Raw genomic sequence first — 20,960 nt, forward strand, 5'->3', positions numbered from 1 at the left:
TGATAGTAGAAAGCATTGTTTCAAGGTATGAAATTTTATTGTAGGGAATCACATTCCCATGAATATTATGTCTTGAAATATTATTCTCATGAACATGTTTGTTTGACAATAGTAATTTCAGGGAAAAATTTATCTAATTAAAAAATAAAATTTGAAAAAATAAAGTGAGAATAAATAATTATTGTAAAAAATAACTTTCATTTAGATGGAAATTCAATGTATCCATTCTTCTCGATGAACAAGAAGCAACATAATTGTGAGTATTTCACGTTCATGGAAATGTTTTGACAAAACTTGAACCAAACTTGTGATATTTTTAAATCCATATTCCTAAAAATATTTAAAAGTTTGCTCGATACCTTGAAGCAAAACTTGTACCAACCATTAGGGATCATTTGGACAAACTTTTAATTTCTAAAAGACTAACTAGTGATACTTTTGACTTTTAAAATATTGAAATAAAATGTTTATTAAAATTTAATGCAGTTATTTGTGTGAAGATTTCAATCCGATAAAATGTTTTTTCTTGTTTATTTTGTATTGGTAAATGCAAATTAAAACTCAAAAGACAAAGGGTTTTTTTAATTTTATATTGAAGTAAAATATGTTGGCTATTAAAATTAAAACTGGAAACAAAGTCTACTTATCAAACTAAAACTCAAAGACACATGTATATGATGGTTTTTATTTTGCATTGTTGGTTTTTGTTTTATATATTTTTTCAAAAAAAAAATCAAACTGATAAAAAAATTGAGAACGGAGAAGGTGGAATGAGTAGCAGGGCACTCGGCTTCTTTCGTGACAAGTGTCATCCCTGCCATTGTGGTCATCATCAGAATCAATTTCACAGAGACAGTAGCAGCTTCAAATTCACTTTTGAGAAATTGTTCTTAAAGAATAAGAATAACTTGATCCGCACAATAATTAATCACATCCCTGTTTCTGATCATTTCGTGTCTTTCTTATCCAAAGTTTTGTTGTCTCAAGCCAAATGACAAAATTTTAGTTTGTCCACTCTTAAACTACATAATTTTTTTATGTCAGTAACCACGTGCATCAATGCATGTGTTACCCAATATTTTTTTTTAACTCTTTTTTTGTGGACAGCGAATTTTTACGGTGGAAAGGAGTTGCAACTCATCCATCATCTTTGATGAGTAAGTAAGCTCAATGCTACGTGGGTTCACGCTCGAGAACCTTCACTAATCACTACCCAACTGTCTTAAGAAGAGAAATTTCATTTGTATAAGATCGTATAAACTTTTTAATAACTAAGAGAATAGAAAGAAAAAATTATATTTATACAGATTTTAATATCAAAATGTATTAATAGTGTGCAATATAAAAAAGGTTAGGCAAATAATATATACAATCATTATTATTAAATATTGTCCTCGTGGCATGTGACCAAAATCGTTTAGCTCGATTGAAAATGTAAAAGGACATGTTCACACGCTGTCAAGCTGTAATAAACTTCCAACAAATAGTTGCATGGCAATCTTCGTTAGAGACACCACAAGTTGCATGACGGAAACGTTTTGTTTTAATCGAAAGCTAATGGTCCTAGTCCACGAAACAAATATTTTGTCCATTGCAGATACTTATCCCTTTGTACTATAACTCCATCTTAAATAATGGCAAAAAGGGGCACGATATGAAGCTTTAGTGGGGCAAGACAATGTGTCCCCCTCCCTCCCTCCCTCTCTTTTCAAGGTGAGTTGGTGTTCATTTTTCATCTTTTGGTGCCCATTTCTTTCTCTCTTGTGTAATGGATTAATTTAAGGAGGAAGACCAACAATTAATTAACCCTTTATTTATTTTTAGTTTAGGAAGTAAAAAAGATATGAAAGATAGTGTGATATGATAAGAAAAAATAAAAATATATATAAATATTAATACTGTACAAAGATATGAATATCATTATTATTTAAAAAGCATGTTTAATAGTAAGAAAATTAAAAAGCTTGATTACACTTTTGATCACCCATTTCACAATTTGCTGAATTTTGCCACCCATAGTTCTTACTTTTCTTTCTCTCCCTCTTTCTTTCCATTCATTTAAGACATAATAAGTCTTTGCAGCTCTAAAAAAATGACATCAGGCTTTGCATGGTTGGTTTGGAAATTGATGAAACCCATACCTATAGCGGTAAAAATGGGTTCAAACCCAAGAGGTAACCTGGTCCACCACAGATCTGGTAGGGTTGGGTCCAAAAGAGAAATTTTTTATAATTGATTGTAAAACGTAACCTGACCCACTTATGATCTGGGTTCACCTGAATTCAACCCTAATGGATCAAATTGATCCACCTAACCTATTTAAAAAAATAATATATTAGTATTTTGTAATAAGTTCTAAAGACCTTAAAGTATTTTATTTATAATATATGCATTGTGACGTGTGAATAGTAAAAAATTTAATTTAATTAATATTTTTCTAATTTATTTAAATCTATTTTTTTTAAATTTAATTTTTTTTTAAAAGATATATGTTTTTTTAATTTTAGATGGATTCATGAGTCAAACCATTTAACTCACAATCCGTGATAGACCAGACAAGATAAAGTTACTTTTTTTTTTCTTAAATCAATTTTAAGTGGATCAAATTGAGTTGGGATATTTAAGTAGTGGATAAGATAGGCCAGATTAATCCATTTTAACATCTGGTCATACCGAAATTATTCATGCAAAACCGGAAAGCTGATCATTTATAACTAGCTTTAATTTCCACAAATAAGACATCCAGCTAGCTAGGGAAAGTTTTATACGTTAAATATCACTGTTCTTTTTTTCTAATTCCTGCGTATGAAGACAAGTATTTTGAAAAGTTTAACGTAGCATCAAGTTGTAGTTTTGCACATTTTGGTTTCAATCTCCTTCGCCACCCTATCCCTATAATAAACACACATTCTCCCATGGACTTTGGTCCCCCACATAACAAGTAAATATACATCATCATCCCTGAGCTAGGGGATACGCTAAGTCCCATAAATATCAGCATAGGACCACACCCCTCTTCAATTTCACAACAGAGAAAAATTAAACAACCATGGGACCATCTTGGAGTAACGCAGTGACCACACCAATAGATAAATCCATTAGATGCGACACGATTAAATAGACACATAGCACAACCATTTTGCTCTCATAAACTCTTCACTACACGTGATCCTATCATATCTCAACATCGCACGATAACAATTGACAAAGAAATCAAGTAATAAAACGACATGGTATTGGCAAGAAAACGCGAAAACCACGACCACAGGATACTAACGCACATGTACGTAACACTTAAAAATACATACACAAATTAACATGGGCATGTCTGTTGAGATGGACGTCACCACAAATATAGTAAACATAAATTAAATAAACATAGTGACGAGGATATACAGATTATTCCAATCCACCATGTATAAGCAAATTAATTAAGAACACAATTAAATGAAGCATGTCTCTCGTAGCTCAAATAGCTTGGCCAGAATTACAGGTTTGAGGAGCTCCTGAAAGACCCTAGAGCCTTTGCTGCTTGGGCCCTCAACACGGACTGGTGGTAGAATGCAGCAAGAGCAGCACCGATGAAGGGTCCAACCCAGAAGATCCACTAAACCAATTCAAAACAATTTTCAGAGCCCAATTAATTAATCTCTACACCAACAACTACTACAAATTAAAATCGAAGAATTAGTGACTAAATTAAGTAAAGAGTTTACAGTACTTTTCGTCATTAATTTATTTTTACTTTAGTAAGAATTTTCTTTAAAAATATATATAGTACCCCATGATCGACCTCATTCGGTTATATAACAGACTCTTTTGAAATTTATTTGTTCTTTTTATAAGAATCAAATTTTCTTTTATATTAACTCTTTTTTATTAAAGTATTTTTAATTACTTTACAAAAAGTTAATAAATAAGAAATTAATATGATGAATTTATGATCTCTCTTGTATGTCGGGACGGCAGCAGCAGTAGTCTAGTAGACTAGTAGTACATACAAATTATTTGGTCTTTAATTTTTATTTTTCTTGTACATAAGTTAACTAAAATATTAATATGAAAATGAACAAGAGAGAACAAGGAAAATATATGCATGCATATGTATATTTATGTAGATACCTGGTCATCCCAAGCCTTCTCGTTGTTGAATATGACAGCAGGCCCAAGGCTTCTAGCTGGGTTGATGCCAGTGCCGGTGATAGGGATGGTGGCCAAGTGAACCATGAACACCGCAAACCCAATTGGAAGTGGTGCCAACACCTGCATATAATAAAAAGTATTAATAGTAGTGGTAGCTAGTGGTCTTTGTATTTATTTATTTATTTATTCAGATGCAATTAATTAAATTTGGGAGTGTAAGAAGAAATTTAAAGTAGAAAAGAATGAATTTGCAGAGGATAAGGGAACATATAATATATGCATACGGGAACATGGGAGTCTCTTGCTACTCTCTTGGGATCGGTAGCAGAGAAGACGGTGTAGACAAGAATAAAGGTGCCAATAATCTCAGCGCCCAAACCGGTTCCTTTGCTGTAACCATCAGCGAGCATGTTCACGCCACCTTTGTACCTGTTGTAGTAGCTCTTCTGCAAAGCCTTCACAAGCCCCACCCCACTTATGGCCCCCAACACCTGAGCCACCATGTACCCAACAGCTCTTGTCAGCGACACCTTCCTCGCCAAAAACAACCCGAACGTCACCGCCGGGTTTATGTGTCCCCCTGAAAATAGTTTATACTCAATACTCATGCCCTTTTATTTTATTTTATAGTATCATCTAATCACAAATTATTATATACCACAAATTTGTCGAAAATTGTAAAATTAACTTGAAAGGAGATAGAAGCCATGGTGCATTTGAATTTTTATTAACTACTAATATTTTTTTATGAAAAGAAATATGTGGTAAGTCTGTTAATGCAAAATAGTTTTATATTAATCAGAAAATTTGTACGTATGAAAAGTTTGTTGATATACCTGATATGCCGGCGGTGCAATAGACGAGGACAAAAATCATGCCTCCAAAGGCCCAAGCGATGCCGAGGACGCCGACGCCGCTGCAGGGCTCGGCGGCGGTGGCTGTCTGGTGGTTGTAGCCGATGACGGTGAGGATGGTGACGTAGAGGAAGAGGAGGGTGGCGACGAACTCGGCGATGAGGGCTCGGAAGAAGGACCACTTTCGGAGCTCGGCGGGGTCGTAGAATGGGGCGGGGGGTGGGTCGTGGTAGTCCTTGTGAGGCAACCCACTTTGAATCTCCGTTTCGAGGTCTTTGGCCATTGGAGAGAGAGAGATTGAGAAGTGTTTTGATAAGGTTCAGAGGCAATGAATAAGTATATATATAAGGGACATGCGATGTGATTGCTGTGCTGTCTTGAGCTTGAAGGGTTAAGTGAAATTGTATGATGATAATTTCCACTGACCCCACCTTTTGTTTCTCTTCTCTGCTCTGCTCCGGTTTCTCTCTGTCACTCCACTAGCCCAATTATCATCCCTTTGCTATTAATGGATTTGAAATTTGAAATTTATATCAGTTTAATTTTATTTTGAGTTATTCAATTGGCTTTAATAGTAATATCTTATATATTTCTTTTTCTAATGTACTGTATGGAATCCACAGCAAGTTGGCTTTGTGTAACTGACTACCATGATAATATGTTATACATGGACGTTGACAACTCGATTATGGTCATCAGTTATTAATAGGAGAAGAGCAGCCGAAGCAAGTAAGTGACATTCATCCATTACTCATTTTTTACGTACACTTACTTACTTAAGTGTCAGATATTCATCTCACCATTAAAGAAGGAGTTCAGCTAAGAAATAAAAAGATCATTTACAGGTCGAACAACAAAAGATCTAATAAGAATAAATTATATTTATTTTAGTGGTGACCACTTTGAAGGAGATCAATAATCAATCCTAATATTCAATTTGTTATGTCTTTTACCAATTATCTAAGGTTTTCTTACAAGAGAAATGCTTTTAATTGAGATAGCTAGATTTAGGAAATAGATTTAGTTAAATTTAAGGAAAGAAAGAGACTTTGGACATCATCAATGATTACTCCAAATATTCTGGGATAGTAGATATGATTTGATAATTATCAATTTAGTTGGCATTCTGCCTAAAATTCAAGTGCATGTTTATGTTCCCATTTAAATATATATATATATATCCTTTAGTAAACATGCATTGATGATCTGGGAACGGTAACACCCCACCCCCACCCATTACTTATCTTGGTATTCACCCAAAAGATTAAAGAATGTGATTTAGTACTAATTACTTACTGGATTAGCGTTCTACCCTATATTGACTAGAAAATTTCTTATGATAAACTTTCATAAATAATATTATATGTAACATAATAGTATATTTATATTAGATTAAATTAGTATTTTCTTCATCTAATTTATTATTTAGGTTTAATTTGATTTTTTTTTATTTTTTTCAATTTATTCCTCTAATTTTTTAAATTAATTCAATTTATTTATTCAATGTAAATTATAAAAAATCATATTTTATGACAGTTCAAAACCTCCACTTAATTGAATTTAAACCGTCATAAAATATATACTTTTTTTAAAAAAAGAATCAATTTTAAAAATTAGAATATTAATTAAATAATAAAAAAATTAGAAGATCAAATTAATCTTAAATAATAAATTAAAAGAGTAAAATACTAATTTAACCTATATATTAATATTATTTATTTTTAAAATGTATTGTAAAATATGCATTAATTTAATTTTATACCTCTTAAGTTAATTATATATTTTAATTATACATAATGTTAAAAATGGTAATATCATAGCAATTAATTAAGTTTTATGTAATTATCAAATCTTATTTAAATTAAATTCTGTACTACATAAAAAATTATCAAAGTTTTATGTACAAATAGAAACTAAAATAAACCTCATCGCTACTTATCTTATAAATAACCTAACTATTTAAAATAGAAACATTTTATCTTTTAATTTTGTGAAATCCGCAATTTTGGTACATCCTACAATTAAATTCAAAAAACATTAATCGATAAAAAAATTAATTTAATATGACACAAGATAATTTATTTAATATAAATCATAGTCAATATTAATCTTTTAAAAGACAACACTTTTAGTGAGGAAGATTGACCAAAATTATATATTTTAAAAAAGTAGAAAACTGAATGTCTAAAAATAAGAGATTAAAATTGTGGATTTTAAAAAATAAGAGGATTAAATTTTTCTATTTTAAAATAAGAGATTAAAATTATGAATTTTAAAAAATAAAATGATCAAAATTGAATTTAAGTTTTTTTTTTCAAATAATAAAGTGTAAATTTATAATTAAAATTATTTTAAACGCGCATATATCTCAATTATATTTAATCATCTGAAATTAATTTTTCACAATTGATAGTATATAATTTTAAAATAAACAGATATATAGATAATCACTAAAGATTTAAGATGTATAATTGAGACAATAATTAAAAAGATGATTTATTTTTTTATTAATATTACCTTAATTTTATATTTAATTATGCATATGAACAATATAATTATTAGTTGTATTGACGCAATAATTGCTCTTATTCCCTTTCTGTTTTTGTTTTGGTCTTGTCAATTTCTAGCTCATGGTATGTCCGTTGTTGCATCACGCATGACCATGAAGATTCACAAATACATTCTTCGCCCCCACCTACTTCTGAAATCTGAACTGCTAGTCCTGTAAAACAAAATTGAAAGTACAACAAGGTAGTTATGGGAGAAGGATAGGTGAGAATGTGAGACGATTAGATGACGCCACCTTTAACATTATTAAACATTAAATATCCAAATCTAACTATAAGAAAGTTCTGTCAGGTCAGGTGCACTTGGTTAAAAAGTTTTAATTTTTAACTTTCCCTATTAATTTAATTAAAACGTCTTGTTTTTGTTGGAACAATTTAGAGATATAAATCTAAATAAATTTTGCTTCTGTTTGTTTAAGAAAGAAAATAAAAGGAAGATATAAGACGAATGAAGAAAAGAAAGGCAGTAGAAAAATAATATAAAAATTAGATTGTTTGGTAAAAAAAAGTAGGTAAAAAAGATTTATAATTTGTGTCTCTTATTTAGTTGTGTAGGAAAAAAATAACATGTATTAAAATGACATAAATATTTCTAAGAAAAAAAAATTGTAAAAAACCAAAGAAAATTTTATCATTTTATATATTAAAGCATTCCGTCCTTCACATTTCCTTTCACTTTTAGACAGATAACTGGTATTGACCTTCCTAAATGAATAGAATAATAGAATCGAACAAAGCCTTAGTAAAATTCATAATTTATATGCAATTAACTTGTCTCTTTTGCGTTTTTCTTCAAGGCAATACCTTTTGCTTTTTTCATCAAGGCAATACCTTGGGATCATGGTTGACGATTTTTGAGTCTTTTCCAACTTTAGGACTCCTCATAGATTGCGTTCTCTAGCGTTAACATTGATATATCATTAATATATAAAAGAAGATATATAATATAGTTTATTTTTCAGTATAAAAACATATAGTTGATTCATTTTAACATTTTGAATAAGATTGATTCTCTAATCGTGTGTAAAATAAAAAATGCATTATCAGTTATTAATTGAAATGTTGGAAGATTAATTAAATGTCAATTAAGAAGCTTTAATTTAAATATCTCTTCATTACGAGAACCATGAAAAAAATGGAGAATGTTCATATTCTATGCTTATAATTTATAAAATAAATATAAGATTTGACATGATTTATGACTATAAGAAAAACAATAATGAACAAAATGCATTAGGCAATCATGTTAATTTGTAAAAAAAAAAAAAAACATGATAAAAAAAATAGTGATTCGACGATTTGTTGGTTAACCGCGAGATTAAAAATTTAAAAATAGCACTGCTTACACTATTCCCCTAACAAACACAAACTCTGGGAGATTTGAATTTAATATTTCTTCAACGTACGACAATATAATGACGATTACCTAAAATGTTACAGAGAAAAGTATACATAAGTATGATTGATCTCCTATGAATAACAATCATAATTAATTTTAAAACATACATGTGCGATTTTGCTTTGTTTAGAATAGAAACAACAGGAAATTGAAGAACAGAAGCAAAGTCATCTGCATGGGAAAAAGAAGGATACGGTACTCCCTCCCCAACACATGTTCGAGACAACACGTGTGAACACCACACAGAGACAACACGTGTGAACACCACACAGATAAGTGTGTGAGCGTGTAGTCACAATTTTTTTTGATCAAATATTAGTTGTTAATTCGTTAATGAGAAAATTTCAAATTTCGAATCTATAATTTCTATTTTTCTCTTTTCCTTTAAGCTCGAAGTCACATGGTTGATGGTTGATGATTGTGGTGGCACCCACATGCACCCATACATGGACATGAAGAGAGAGAGAAAGAAAGAACCAACGAAATGCATGCATGGGATGGGATGATGAATGTGAATAATGACAGAAATGCTCCAACAAAGAACAAAACTTCTGTACAGCCTGATTATCCAGCTCACATACGTCTCATCATTTCATCTTTTCCTCTGCGATTCCCTTGCCCCACCACAATGGCCACTCTCTCTGCATGCCCAATATCATGTATCAATAATAATCTCAGCATCAAACGTCAAATGTTCTTTTTAACTTTACATCTACTTCAACTTCTTGTGAAGTGCCCTTCGAAATGTTTCTTACAATACTTTACACTGATTAATTTTTTCTAATATTTACAGCTCATTTAGTGCATCTAATAAGATAGAAAAAGAGAAATGTTACGTGTAAAGAAATCTGTAAAGTGTATAAACATTTTATGCTGTATAAAATAAATATTACAAAAATAACACCATTTACTGATAATTTAGTGCTGAATTAGTTTATGTTAGAATAGATATTATGGGTTCTTACTAATTATATGACATTATATTTACAAATTATTATATTGGTATAGAATGTTAATATATATTATTAATATTTCAAATATTAGTTTAATATATTATGTTTCTAATATAAATCTTCAATATATGTATTAATAGTTTATTATTTAATTTGTTAGACAAAAATTACGCAAACTAATGAAGATAGTTTTAACATTGATATTTTTTTGTAGTAATATAATTTGCACGGCATTAGCTGTAGTTGTAGTTGGTGCATTGATTGTAAAATTTAGTTTGGAGTTTGACCAAGAGTTCTCAAGTTAATTATGCATCTCCTTTTATGCATACTCTCGTCCTATATACTATCATATGCTTGCATATATTTTTGTCTTGTAAATGAGTGTTTTTTCACTTTTAATCATAACAAGTTTATTTTTTAAATTTTAATCTTGTGAGTTTGTATATTTTTAATTTTAACCTTTATAAGATATTTTGTTTATTTGTAGTATAAGTAAGTTTACATTTTTTCAATTTAATCCTATAAAAGTAAATTTATGTAAAGTATAAATAAAAAAATTAAAATTTTACAAAAACCAAATTGAAAAAATAAAAAATTACATGGACTAAAAAAACAACATATCTTACCGGAATCAAAATTAGAAAAACATTAACTTGAAAAACTAAAATTAAAAAAATAAACTTACAACAGAAAAAATAAAAAACGTTAACTTATAATAATTAAAAACATATTTACTTCTATTTACTTTTATCTCCTTTTCGTTGTCTCGCTCATGCATTGCCAGCTAACATCATTTCTTCTTTCATGGGCCATACAAAGTGTACATTGCAAAACATCACGTATTTATTAGTTCTTTTCTAGAGGACTAGTGCATGTGCATATATGTCTCCAACTCTGACATAAACAGAGACAATTCATTTTTAGTGTGATTTTACTGAAGAATGTACTCTTTACATAAATTTGTTGTATCTGTAAGCGTCAAAATCCAAGTTAAAGCATTAAAAACATAAATTTAACAACTAATTGGCGCCTTTAATGACACTATTAGTTTATCTTATATAGTAATATATGAGAAATATGATAATATTCGGACTCTCTAAATCCGGTGAACCTGTTGATAAAGGGGTGCCGTTTTTCACATCCTTGTGACAGCCTAGCTAATTAAAAAGATTCATGCATGATGTGAGGCAGATATCCAATGGATGCATGGGATGCCAGAGACCAACCAAGTTTTTGATTTGTTTGCATAACATGGATTGTCTATATCTTCCTTTTTTCATAATTTTGATGATGTCATTTCTTCTTTCATTTTTCTATTTTTTTTAATTAGCTTTTAGTCTTCTTTCAATAAAAAAGAAAAGAAATATATAATAAAAACTAAATTTTATTACTCATTTGATCTTATATTTATACAAGTTTTTGTGCTTAGTTTTTATACTTAAAAACATTACTTTCAATTAAAAAAATCTCCTTAAATTTTTACACATTATTTTTAATTCTTTTTAGTCCATATTATAAGGACTAAAAAGGTTTATTTATGGATTACATGGGATTAAAAATGATATACATAGGTATTAAAAGAAAATGTTATTAAGTATATATAATTATTAATAAAGAAAATTACTCCTTTTGGTGTATATATTTTTTATTTCTAAATTATCTTTTTATATATAACTGTTTAAGTAAATTATGCTCGTACCTCCTGCGTTTTTTTTTTCTTTCAAATTGCATGTGACACACTCCTTTTTTGCACCTTATAAAAATCATTTAATTGTTTAGCTCACATTACACTCAAACTCCTTTCTTCCTAAACACTGCTTAATAATTTAATAGAAAGTAAGCACATGTTACTCACTTGATTTTTAATGAAATATTATATCTAAAATACTCCCATCTCTTTTCTATTAATTTCATAAAAGACATGTCATCATTTTCAACATGAAAAATATTTTAAACAGTAAATAGCGAGATAGAATAACCAACACAATTAGTAGATATAATAACCATTTTCAACAAAATGGACAACTTTCTCTTTAGGATTTCACCATTTTGAACGATGATAGGAAAGAGCATTAGGATTATAGTAAATTCTCGAATGCAATAAAGACAATGACAATGATGACATTGACAATTATATAATAAAAGCATAGTTTTAAAATCTTGTCCGATCCGACCGTTCGGACTGGTCGAACCGAGACCTGGTAGCATATATAATCAGGTCAATTTGGTTATTTGATCGGTCATGTATCTGACTCGGGATGATCCGATTAGACCTAGACAAACCCGATCAATTTGGGATAAACCTGATGACCCAGACCAAATTTTAAAACCTCTTTTGCGTATAAAAAAACAAAAAAAAAAAGCTTCAAAAAAACCTGAAACTTGTGTAATTATGTTATTTAATTATTATTTATGGAATTATGTTATCAACTTTAATACTTCAATTGTTATTTTAAATTTTGAAGTATGAATAAATTTTTTTTAATCAAACAATGTTAGTTATATACTTATATATAATGGATACATATATAATTTTAAATTTTTCAATATATACTAGATCAATTAATAGTCTATCGATTAAATCATTCACCCACTCACGAACTCACTACCTCAACTAAATCAATGATGACAACAATTTTAATATACTATTAGTGTAATTAATTAGAAAAAACTTTACATTAGACTTTAAAACAATTTTTACAAAAAATAATAATTTTATCATATATAATAAATTTTATCAGTTTTACTATAGAACTTAAAATCAAAATTACTTATTAAGCTTAAAAAATCTTGTAAAAGTTGATGCAAGAAAGAACAGCGAAATAAACAGAGAAAGTTATCTCAGTAAACACAATGACTCTAAAAATAATACTACAATTTTTGTATAGTAGCTCAGAGATAATAAAAGTTGGTTTAAGAAAGAAGAGCGAAATAGCCACTAAGAGTGAGAGCAGAGAAAGTGGGGTTATCTACAACATAATGGCCCTGAACGATTTTTTTGCTGGGGAGATCGCGACGAAGCTTCTGAAAATGCGGATAAACATCTCCCGCGCGCCGACCAGCTCATCAGCTACATCCACGACCTCCTCCCCACCATCGAGGAAATCAAGTACTCCGGCGTCGAGCTTCCTGCACCGCGCTAGTCGCAACTCGACCGTCTCTCGGAGATTCTCCGCTCCGGCGTCAAGCTCTCCCACAAGTCCTCTCCTCCAGCCGCTGGAACGTCTACCGCAACAAGAAGAGGAACCCTAATGGCGAACAAGAAGAGGAATATGTGAACAGGAACCCTAATTTCTGAGAGTAATTGGGAGGGGATAATTAGAAAGGATAAGTTTGGTTTAACAAAAAGAGTAAAATTAATTAAAAAAACATCGGATAGAGAAAAAAAAAACATAGAAATATAAATGCAATTTACTCTAATTGTTTTTATTTTTTTTTCACAACGTATAACTCTTATAGCTCCTGTTACTCTTCCTACAAAAAATACTATTATTATTTTCTTTAACTACTTTTCTTATTATATTTTAAAAATAAAGATAGAAGTGCTTTTTTTTTCACTAGTAGAAAATAAAAGGAATCATTTTTTGTATAACTCTTTTAAAGGTAACATGATCCGACAATTCATTTGGATATGACATGCGTTGCACATGTGGCACCAAACAAGATGATTTGTGATGATTGAAAGTGTAAAAAGAAATCATTCCTACTTTCTACTCAACAGTGTGAACAGGACCTGGAACAAGAAAAAGGCCTAGTCTAGGCCCAAGTTAAAGGCTGCTGTAACCATAATTTACGCCACTCACAAGTTGTAGACTAGAAGGAAAAAGGAAAGAAAAATTATATGATTTTAATTTTAGTCTTTAAATTTAACATTATTTTTTTTAGTTTTTAGTAATAATGTACAAATACTTTTGAATCGTTTTTGGTTTATGTTATTACACAAATTTTACTTTTTAATTCTTATTATTTTATAGAGACAAGAATAAAAAAGAACTAAAGTTATTTGTAAAAGACTAAAAAAAATATTTTTAAATATAAGAATTAAAAGATAAAATTTGTAAAATTATAGAAATTAAATAAGTATTTTTTTTCAAAAAGATAAATAATAACAAGCCACAATTTTTAAGGTAACAGTAAAACACCAACTTACTTTCTTGTACCTCTTGTTTGGTTGGGGTAAAATAAGTGATAAAGGAAGAGAAGAGGAGGAAAGAGATGAGAAAATATGTTTATTTGGGTGGTTTGGTTGGTTAGAATTGGAAGGAAGATTTCAAAAGAAAATTGTGGGGCTTACTGTTTAAATGTCTCTCGATCAAGTGGGTGGAATAGCAAAGAATTAAACATTGTTCACTTTTTTTTCCCGTCTAGCCCTTCCTCACACCTTGTGTAACTCGTGGGTGTTTTTTTGTTTTTAATCAGCATGTAACTTGTGGGTGTTGTTCCAGCTGCAAGTGGAGACTCCTTCCTTGCTCCTCCTAGTCTTCTAGGAGGTGCTGCAAGATGTGTTGCTAACAGAGATCATGTTGGGGGTAATGGGAGTCGAAAAACAAATTTCAATAGTGTTATTTAAAAAAAATACAATACATTAAATTTATTTTCATTGTGTATGGTAAAAGAATACCCTCACTCCTTTCACAACACATAATGGAAATAAGTTTTCTTTGTGTACTATGGAAAGAGATATCTCCCATTTCAACTTTATTAATAATATAAACTTGTTTTTGTTGGGTATGGTAATACAATATACAATGAACATAGGTTTTTTTTTATGTATTTCGAAGTGACACCCCTCACCTTCAATTACTACGCAACGAAAACTAGTTTATATGGTATATCGTATCATACAAACATGTTTTTCATGAAATATATTTTTATAAAAAAAATACAAAAAAGATTAGGATAAAGAGAAAAGGGTATGAGAATAACATGGGCCTCAATTTAATTACAGCCCTGAGCCACTAATGATGGGCTTCAATTTTACTCATAGTGGGCCAAAGTTTTGTGCGCATCAAAGCTTCTTTTCCGTTGTCCCTTGTGCGGCTTTTGTTTCCTTTGGTCTCACTATTGCATCCTTGTACCTCCCAATACAATTGCATTTCATAATGAGATTTTCGGAATGTAATGGAAGATACAATACCGGGATTGCAGGATGTAATAGCCCCCTTGTGCTCTTTATTGTATGTTGACATTGAGCTAGCTTCTGGGCTTGCACCAATTTTGTTAATTGATTCGTATCACGGGCTCTCTGTGGAATAAAAAAAACATATAATTGATCTGCTTTTTTTTATCCATATATATATATATATATATATATATATATATATTCATTTTATATCTAAGCCAGCCATCAATTTGCACCATTTATGCTCCTTGTCTTTTGCACACTCCCATATTCCAATTATTATTATGATCACAATATCATCATCCAAACACTTCTTTGTTTGTGTTACCGAATGCGCGTGAGCCCAATCCTTGGTCATCTTTCTTAAATTCAAAAGCATCTATGAAGTTGTTAATTTTGATACTACGATTATTACAAATTCACACTGAAACAGAGTATAATTGTCCAAAGGAATCTTAGGCTTTGCCTCAAAGGTTGTAGTCCAAATTACATACACGCATGCACACACATGTTTTTATTGACTTAAATGTCAAACTGTCTAAGTAGATACTACAATCATTGTTAATGTAATTCAAATTTTTGAGAAATTTTTTGAGTGTCGGATTATCTTTACGGATATCAAAGTCGTATTTATGCAATTTAGATTCCTAAAAAATTTCATTTAGAATCAACTAATTCAATCAAATTTCTTGTTACAAAATCAAATGATCATTTCAAAATTCAAACTATCAAGTTGATATAACAAATCAATTTGCATATAATTCGAAACTGGAATCTTATTCTTCTTAGGAAGAACAATTTGATTGACTCATCATGATGCTAATTTCAATGTCAAATTTGTTATCGAGTAATTTAAATACATATTATAATCATGATATAGCATATTCTTACTTTTTTCTCAAAATCCTTTTACATTGAAATAACTATAAACCCAACATATACTCAGTGATGTCCAAGTAATTTGAGTTTCATGCTATCATCGTGTACCTATAATTACAATTTAATTTGGTAGATACTTTTCTTCAAATAAAAGATTTTAGTATGCCCTAAAATTACTAAAAGCACTTACGAATTTGAGTCTTTTACTAAAATGTATTAAAATTACTAATGTGCTGAGATACTTGAAGGCAAAACAAAAGAGTAGCCAAACTCATGGATGGACTTGGTTCAAACCACTTACACAAATCTGCAAATTAAAAGCAGACGTACAAAATTCTCTATTGCAAAATTACAGAAGGCACTGAATATCACTACAAAAATAGGGTTCTGAACTTTGGCATGGGATGGGAATCTAATGATATGATAATCGTACAGTTGAAGCCTTAGCATAAACATCAATATCCAAAATTCTCCAACTTACTACAAATACTCTCAGTTGGATGTGAAATTGTTCTGGACAAGAAGAATTGAAAAGCAATGGTTTCTAAGTGAGGAGGATGCGAAACCTTTTTGTGTGGAATCATGGCAGGGGCAAACTCAACACAAGGTATCAAGAACTTGGTGTCTTTTGCCATGGCACTCACTGAACCCTACACGTGCAAAGATTTTTCACCTTACTCACTTCAGTAACTGCAAGTTGAGTTGCAACAATTTCCTAGATTAACTTTTGAGTACAGAAAAAAAACTGTTTAATGGTATTATAGTTATGACTGTGTGCGTCTGAAACTGGAGTTAAGAGGGATACTAGCGAGGCTTCCTTTTTATAAGGGTTGGAGTGATGGCATTGTTAATTCATATATATGTAGCACACGATAAACCCACAACTAACGTGGCGATTACTTAATACTTACGTCAAAATCACCACGCATCGACACAAAAAGAAAAATGTATATATATTTTTTAGAAAAAGGAAAAATATGCTTACATTATTCATTTGTTAGTTACATATTTTTTGTAAGTATCACGATTCTCGTCCATTACTTGTAACGTTTCTATGAGGTGCGTGAATATGTCTTTATGATTGGTTTTGTTAATATTCATCTTTAGAAGTGTTTGAGTTGGACTTCTTTATAGAAAAACTCGTATAATATGTCATACATTTTCATCGGTTTATGTAAATAAATAATAATTTGTTTTCTTACACTAAATTTCGCATATTCTTTTTTATTATTTCACTTGTCTTTATTTTTGTGACATTGTTGTGATACTCCAATATGTTTTTGTGTGGAGTGCGTGAATCCAAACATGTCATTATCTGTCATAATTTTCTTTTAGTACATGACTATTATCATGACACAACTTTATTGTTCTAATTTTCAACAAATTTGAAAGCATATTCTCTTTCAGTGATTCTTGGATACTATCATTTGGTTAGTAATATAGTTCATTCTAATTTAACAGATTTTTAGAATATAATTAATAGAATATTTTCTAAAAAATTTGGATTAATAACGTAAATATCAATTTTTATTATAAAATCGTGAAAGTTCTTTAATGACATGTGAAGTTAGTGATCAATATTTGTAATCTTGGATCTTAAAAACGTTTAATTTATCTTATGATATCGATTGATGTTTGTAATTTTTTGATAAATTACTATTGTAATTAGTATTTTCATTATTTTATATAAAATATTATATATATATATATATATATATATATATATATATATATATATATATATATATATATATATATATATATATATATATATATATTTGCTGAAAGATATTTGACCCCCCTCCGGTCTATTCCTGTCTTCGTCCATGATGTCAGCCCTAAATTAAGTATCAGCAAGTGTTTTAAAACTCAGTTCAACCCGACCAGTCGAACCGATTGGACCATGATGGCGGTTCATGCAATTCGAGTCAGGTTTCTGATTGATCATGCTTTTGGCCCGGAATGACCCGGGCGACTTGCTGGTTGGACCAGTGAATCGCTGATCCGGTTCGGGTCACTTTCTTATTTTTTATTTTTTTAAAAAAATTAATATGTATGAAGCCGCATCTTTTTTATTAAAAAAAAAAAAGAGAAAAAACACGAGGAAGGAGGTCTCTATCTCTCTCAAACTCGCACGGACGCACAATGTTCATCGTGCGAGTGAAGAACGCGAAGGGACCAGTGAGTGAGGGAGACATTCTCGCCCAACATGAGTCTGAGAAAAAAACAAGGGAGTGCGGACTTGCGGCGCATAATGCTAAAATGTCTGTTGAAACGGAATTAGGTTTCCTAAGTTAATAGGCCTTAACAATAATCATTGTCTCATATTTGATCATAAAGGCCCAAACAAAATAACCAAGAAAATCATGTTGCCATCCAAATATTTATGATACACCCCTTTTACAGTTTTAACTTTTACGGATAAAAAAAATGATACACCACTTTTCTTATATTAGATCTTTTAACTTAAGAAGTTTTATAATTAGGTTTTCGTTTAGGTTTTTATACAGATTATATTATATTAAAATTAAATATGATTTGGATGATAAATTGACTTTTAACTTTTTGAAATAAAGAAGATTAAGTTTTAACTATATTAATAATTAGGCACAAAGGTTCCCGTAACTCTTCTTATCACGTGACATCAAAATATTGGAAATGTATGATATGAAATTAGCAATTATGTTAATTTGTGTTGTATTTATTTGTTGCTTTTTTAGTGCATTTTTAGAAACTTTAACAAATTTTACAAGTATAAAATTTGTATATAATAAAATTTTATTTATTTTTATTAAAGATCAGATCATACGGATCAATTAGTGATTCACTAGTTTGACTATTGACCTTGTGATACAATGCTTTAATCGAGTCAAATACTAATTGATTTTTAAACTATCTTAACCCATAAATTTAGTAACTCATAAAAAAATCACAATTTCAGAAAAATAATATGACAAATTGAGGGTTAAATTATGATTTTGATATTTTTATAATTTTAAATTCATAATTTTAGTTTCATATTTTTAAATTAAGATATTTAGTCCTCATATAACAACAAACATTGACTTTGTATGATATATTCTCGAGGATTAAATGTCTTGATTTAAAAATAGGAAGATCAAAATCATAGATTTAAAATTATAAATTAAAAAGAAAAAAATTACAATTTAACTTAAATTAAATTTAATTAGCATTTATTTTTACAAGTCTAGGTTCTGTCAAATAGAGATCCAGTGCATGTTTAATGATTATATAAAGTTGATAATATGGTGAGTTGAAATCACCGTAATTATCTGAAACAACAAATTAATGTTTTTTTGTTATAATTTTACCATGATTTTGAGTTTAATAGTTTAATATGTATGTATTATTAACAAATGTAGATTTCTACGCTAATCTCCAAACACATTAAAATTTTAAACCACCCACTTCAGGAAAAGAAAAGGGGCACGTACACACAAAGACTTTCTTAAAATTATTTACATAAATAGAAAATTACATAATTAACTGCATATTTTACAAATGTACAAAGTAGTTGCGAGCTCGATCGTGACCAAGTTCACAACTGGACTCTCTTCATAAAACTATAGCCTTCAAAACATGTTTGGCGTTCACATGTTTATGGGACAAAATCTTGCAACATTTACTTTACTACACTTCACCATTCCTGCAAACGTAAAATTAAGCCCCCGATTATGGACCCAAGATATATGCTTGATGGTACCACCGACAAAATGTTCATGCATGGATGATTGATGGATATTTATATACCCTACGTCACAAACCATGCATAAACAACTTATAATTATAAGTTACATCAAATTGGAGAAGGTCGTTTATTATAGTTGACCATTTCCATTTTCGAATCCCTCGGCAGCTTCTTCTTCTTCTTCGGTGATTGTTTCCAAAGTAGGTGTATTAGAAGGTTTCTTTGTGTAAATAATAGGTGCTGGGGCAACCTCCATCCAGGAACTTAGCTTTCTGATTCCCTTAGCCATTGGCATATTTTGACAAACAACAATTGATATTGCTCCTCTTACCTGATCAAATCTCAAATCGAGTATTGCAAAATGTAAATATCTTCTCTCCTCCTCCTATGTCTAGAAAGAAGAGAGATACTTTCCTAAGAGTATTTGCAAAGGGTTTTAATTTGTTTATGAGAGAGAATCAAATAAGAAGCAGGAATTTTTTATATTTTTTATTTGCCAAAGCCCTTACGTGCGTGTACATATTTATAGGTAGTGGAGCTCGGAATAAGGAGCTAAAAATCAGAAGATACAATTAAGTAGGAGATATTTGGAGAAGGCATAAATAGGAGACACGTATACCTGGACGGTTTTAAGGTAATACACGTGGAGAAATGAAAGACTATTCGGAAGCTTCGGTTATGGCAACATTAATTACATTAAAAATCTACGAAAAGTTCCAAGAATAGCGTGGCTATTGATCTAACCACAAACGTGTCCCTAGAATAATATCATTGTCGGTTGCTAAAGTCCTACTAAGAACCCCCAAACGAATTCCCTGTTAGAGAGGCAAAAGAAAATGTCAACAACACCTCACTTTTATCATGTCCATGAAATATTCGTATATTCTTAGCTAATTTGTCGACAATTTGGGCATAGCCTCTAGAATATACTGGAATCTAACAGAGAAACAGAAAGGATTGGAAATTTGGAACTAAAACTAGTAATTCCTTTAATGGTGAAGCGGTCACAACATGTTACCAATATTTTTTCTTGTACAATTCTTTAAACATGTTACTAATATGTTCCTTAACAATTCCTTAACGCACTCAATGTTTATTTTTTTATTTTTTATGGGTGCCTGGTCCTATATCAACTGTTTATGCCCAACAAACTCAGACTAAAGGCAACAATGTCCTTAACTTAACAAAGCCATTAAAAGTCGTATGCCACTTGAGATTGGATCTAGGCCTTTGTTTTCTTGTGGTCCCCTGTTGGACTCCTTCGAGGAATTTATACCTTAGCCCGATTTAATGAGCCCATAAATTGGTTTGACCACAAACTATTCTTGGGACTG

The 20,960-nt window shown here is 30.2% G+C and overlaps 1 protein-coding gene across 1 annotated transcript; it reads right to left on the minus strand.

Annotated features, from left to right (window-relative positions):
- Window positions 1-3,215: 3,215 nt before the first annotated feature.
- On the minus strand, window positions 3,216-5,316 carry LOC114400540 (aquaporin PIP2-1-like). Its single transcript, XM_028363031.1, has 4 exons — window positions 4,980-5,316; window positions 4,428-4,723; window positions 4,123-4,263; window positions 3,216-3,607 (listed from the first exon to the last, which is right to left on the minus strand). Exons 1-4 carry the CDS (start codon window positions 5,278-5,280, stop codon window positions 3,488-3,490), a joined length of 858 nt encoding a protein of 285 aa, XP_028218832.1. The 5' UTR covers window positions 5,281-5,316; the 3' UTR covers window positions 3,216-3,487.
- Window positions 5,317-20,960: the final 15,644 nt, after the last annotated feature.

Source organism: Glycine soja, chromosome 19 (genome assembly GCF_004193775.1).
Source record: "Glycine soja cultivar W05 chromosome 19, ASM419377v2, whole genome shotgun sequence".
In the NCBI taxonomy this organism is placed as follows: Eukaryota; Viridiplantae; Streptophyta; class Magnoliopsida; order Fabales; family Fabaceae; genus Glycine; species Glycine soja.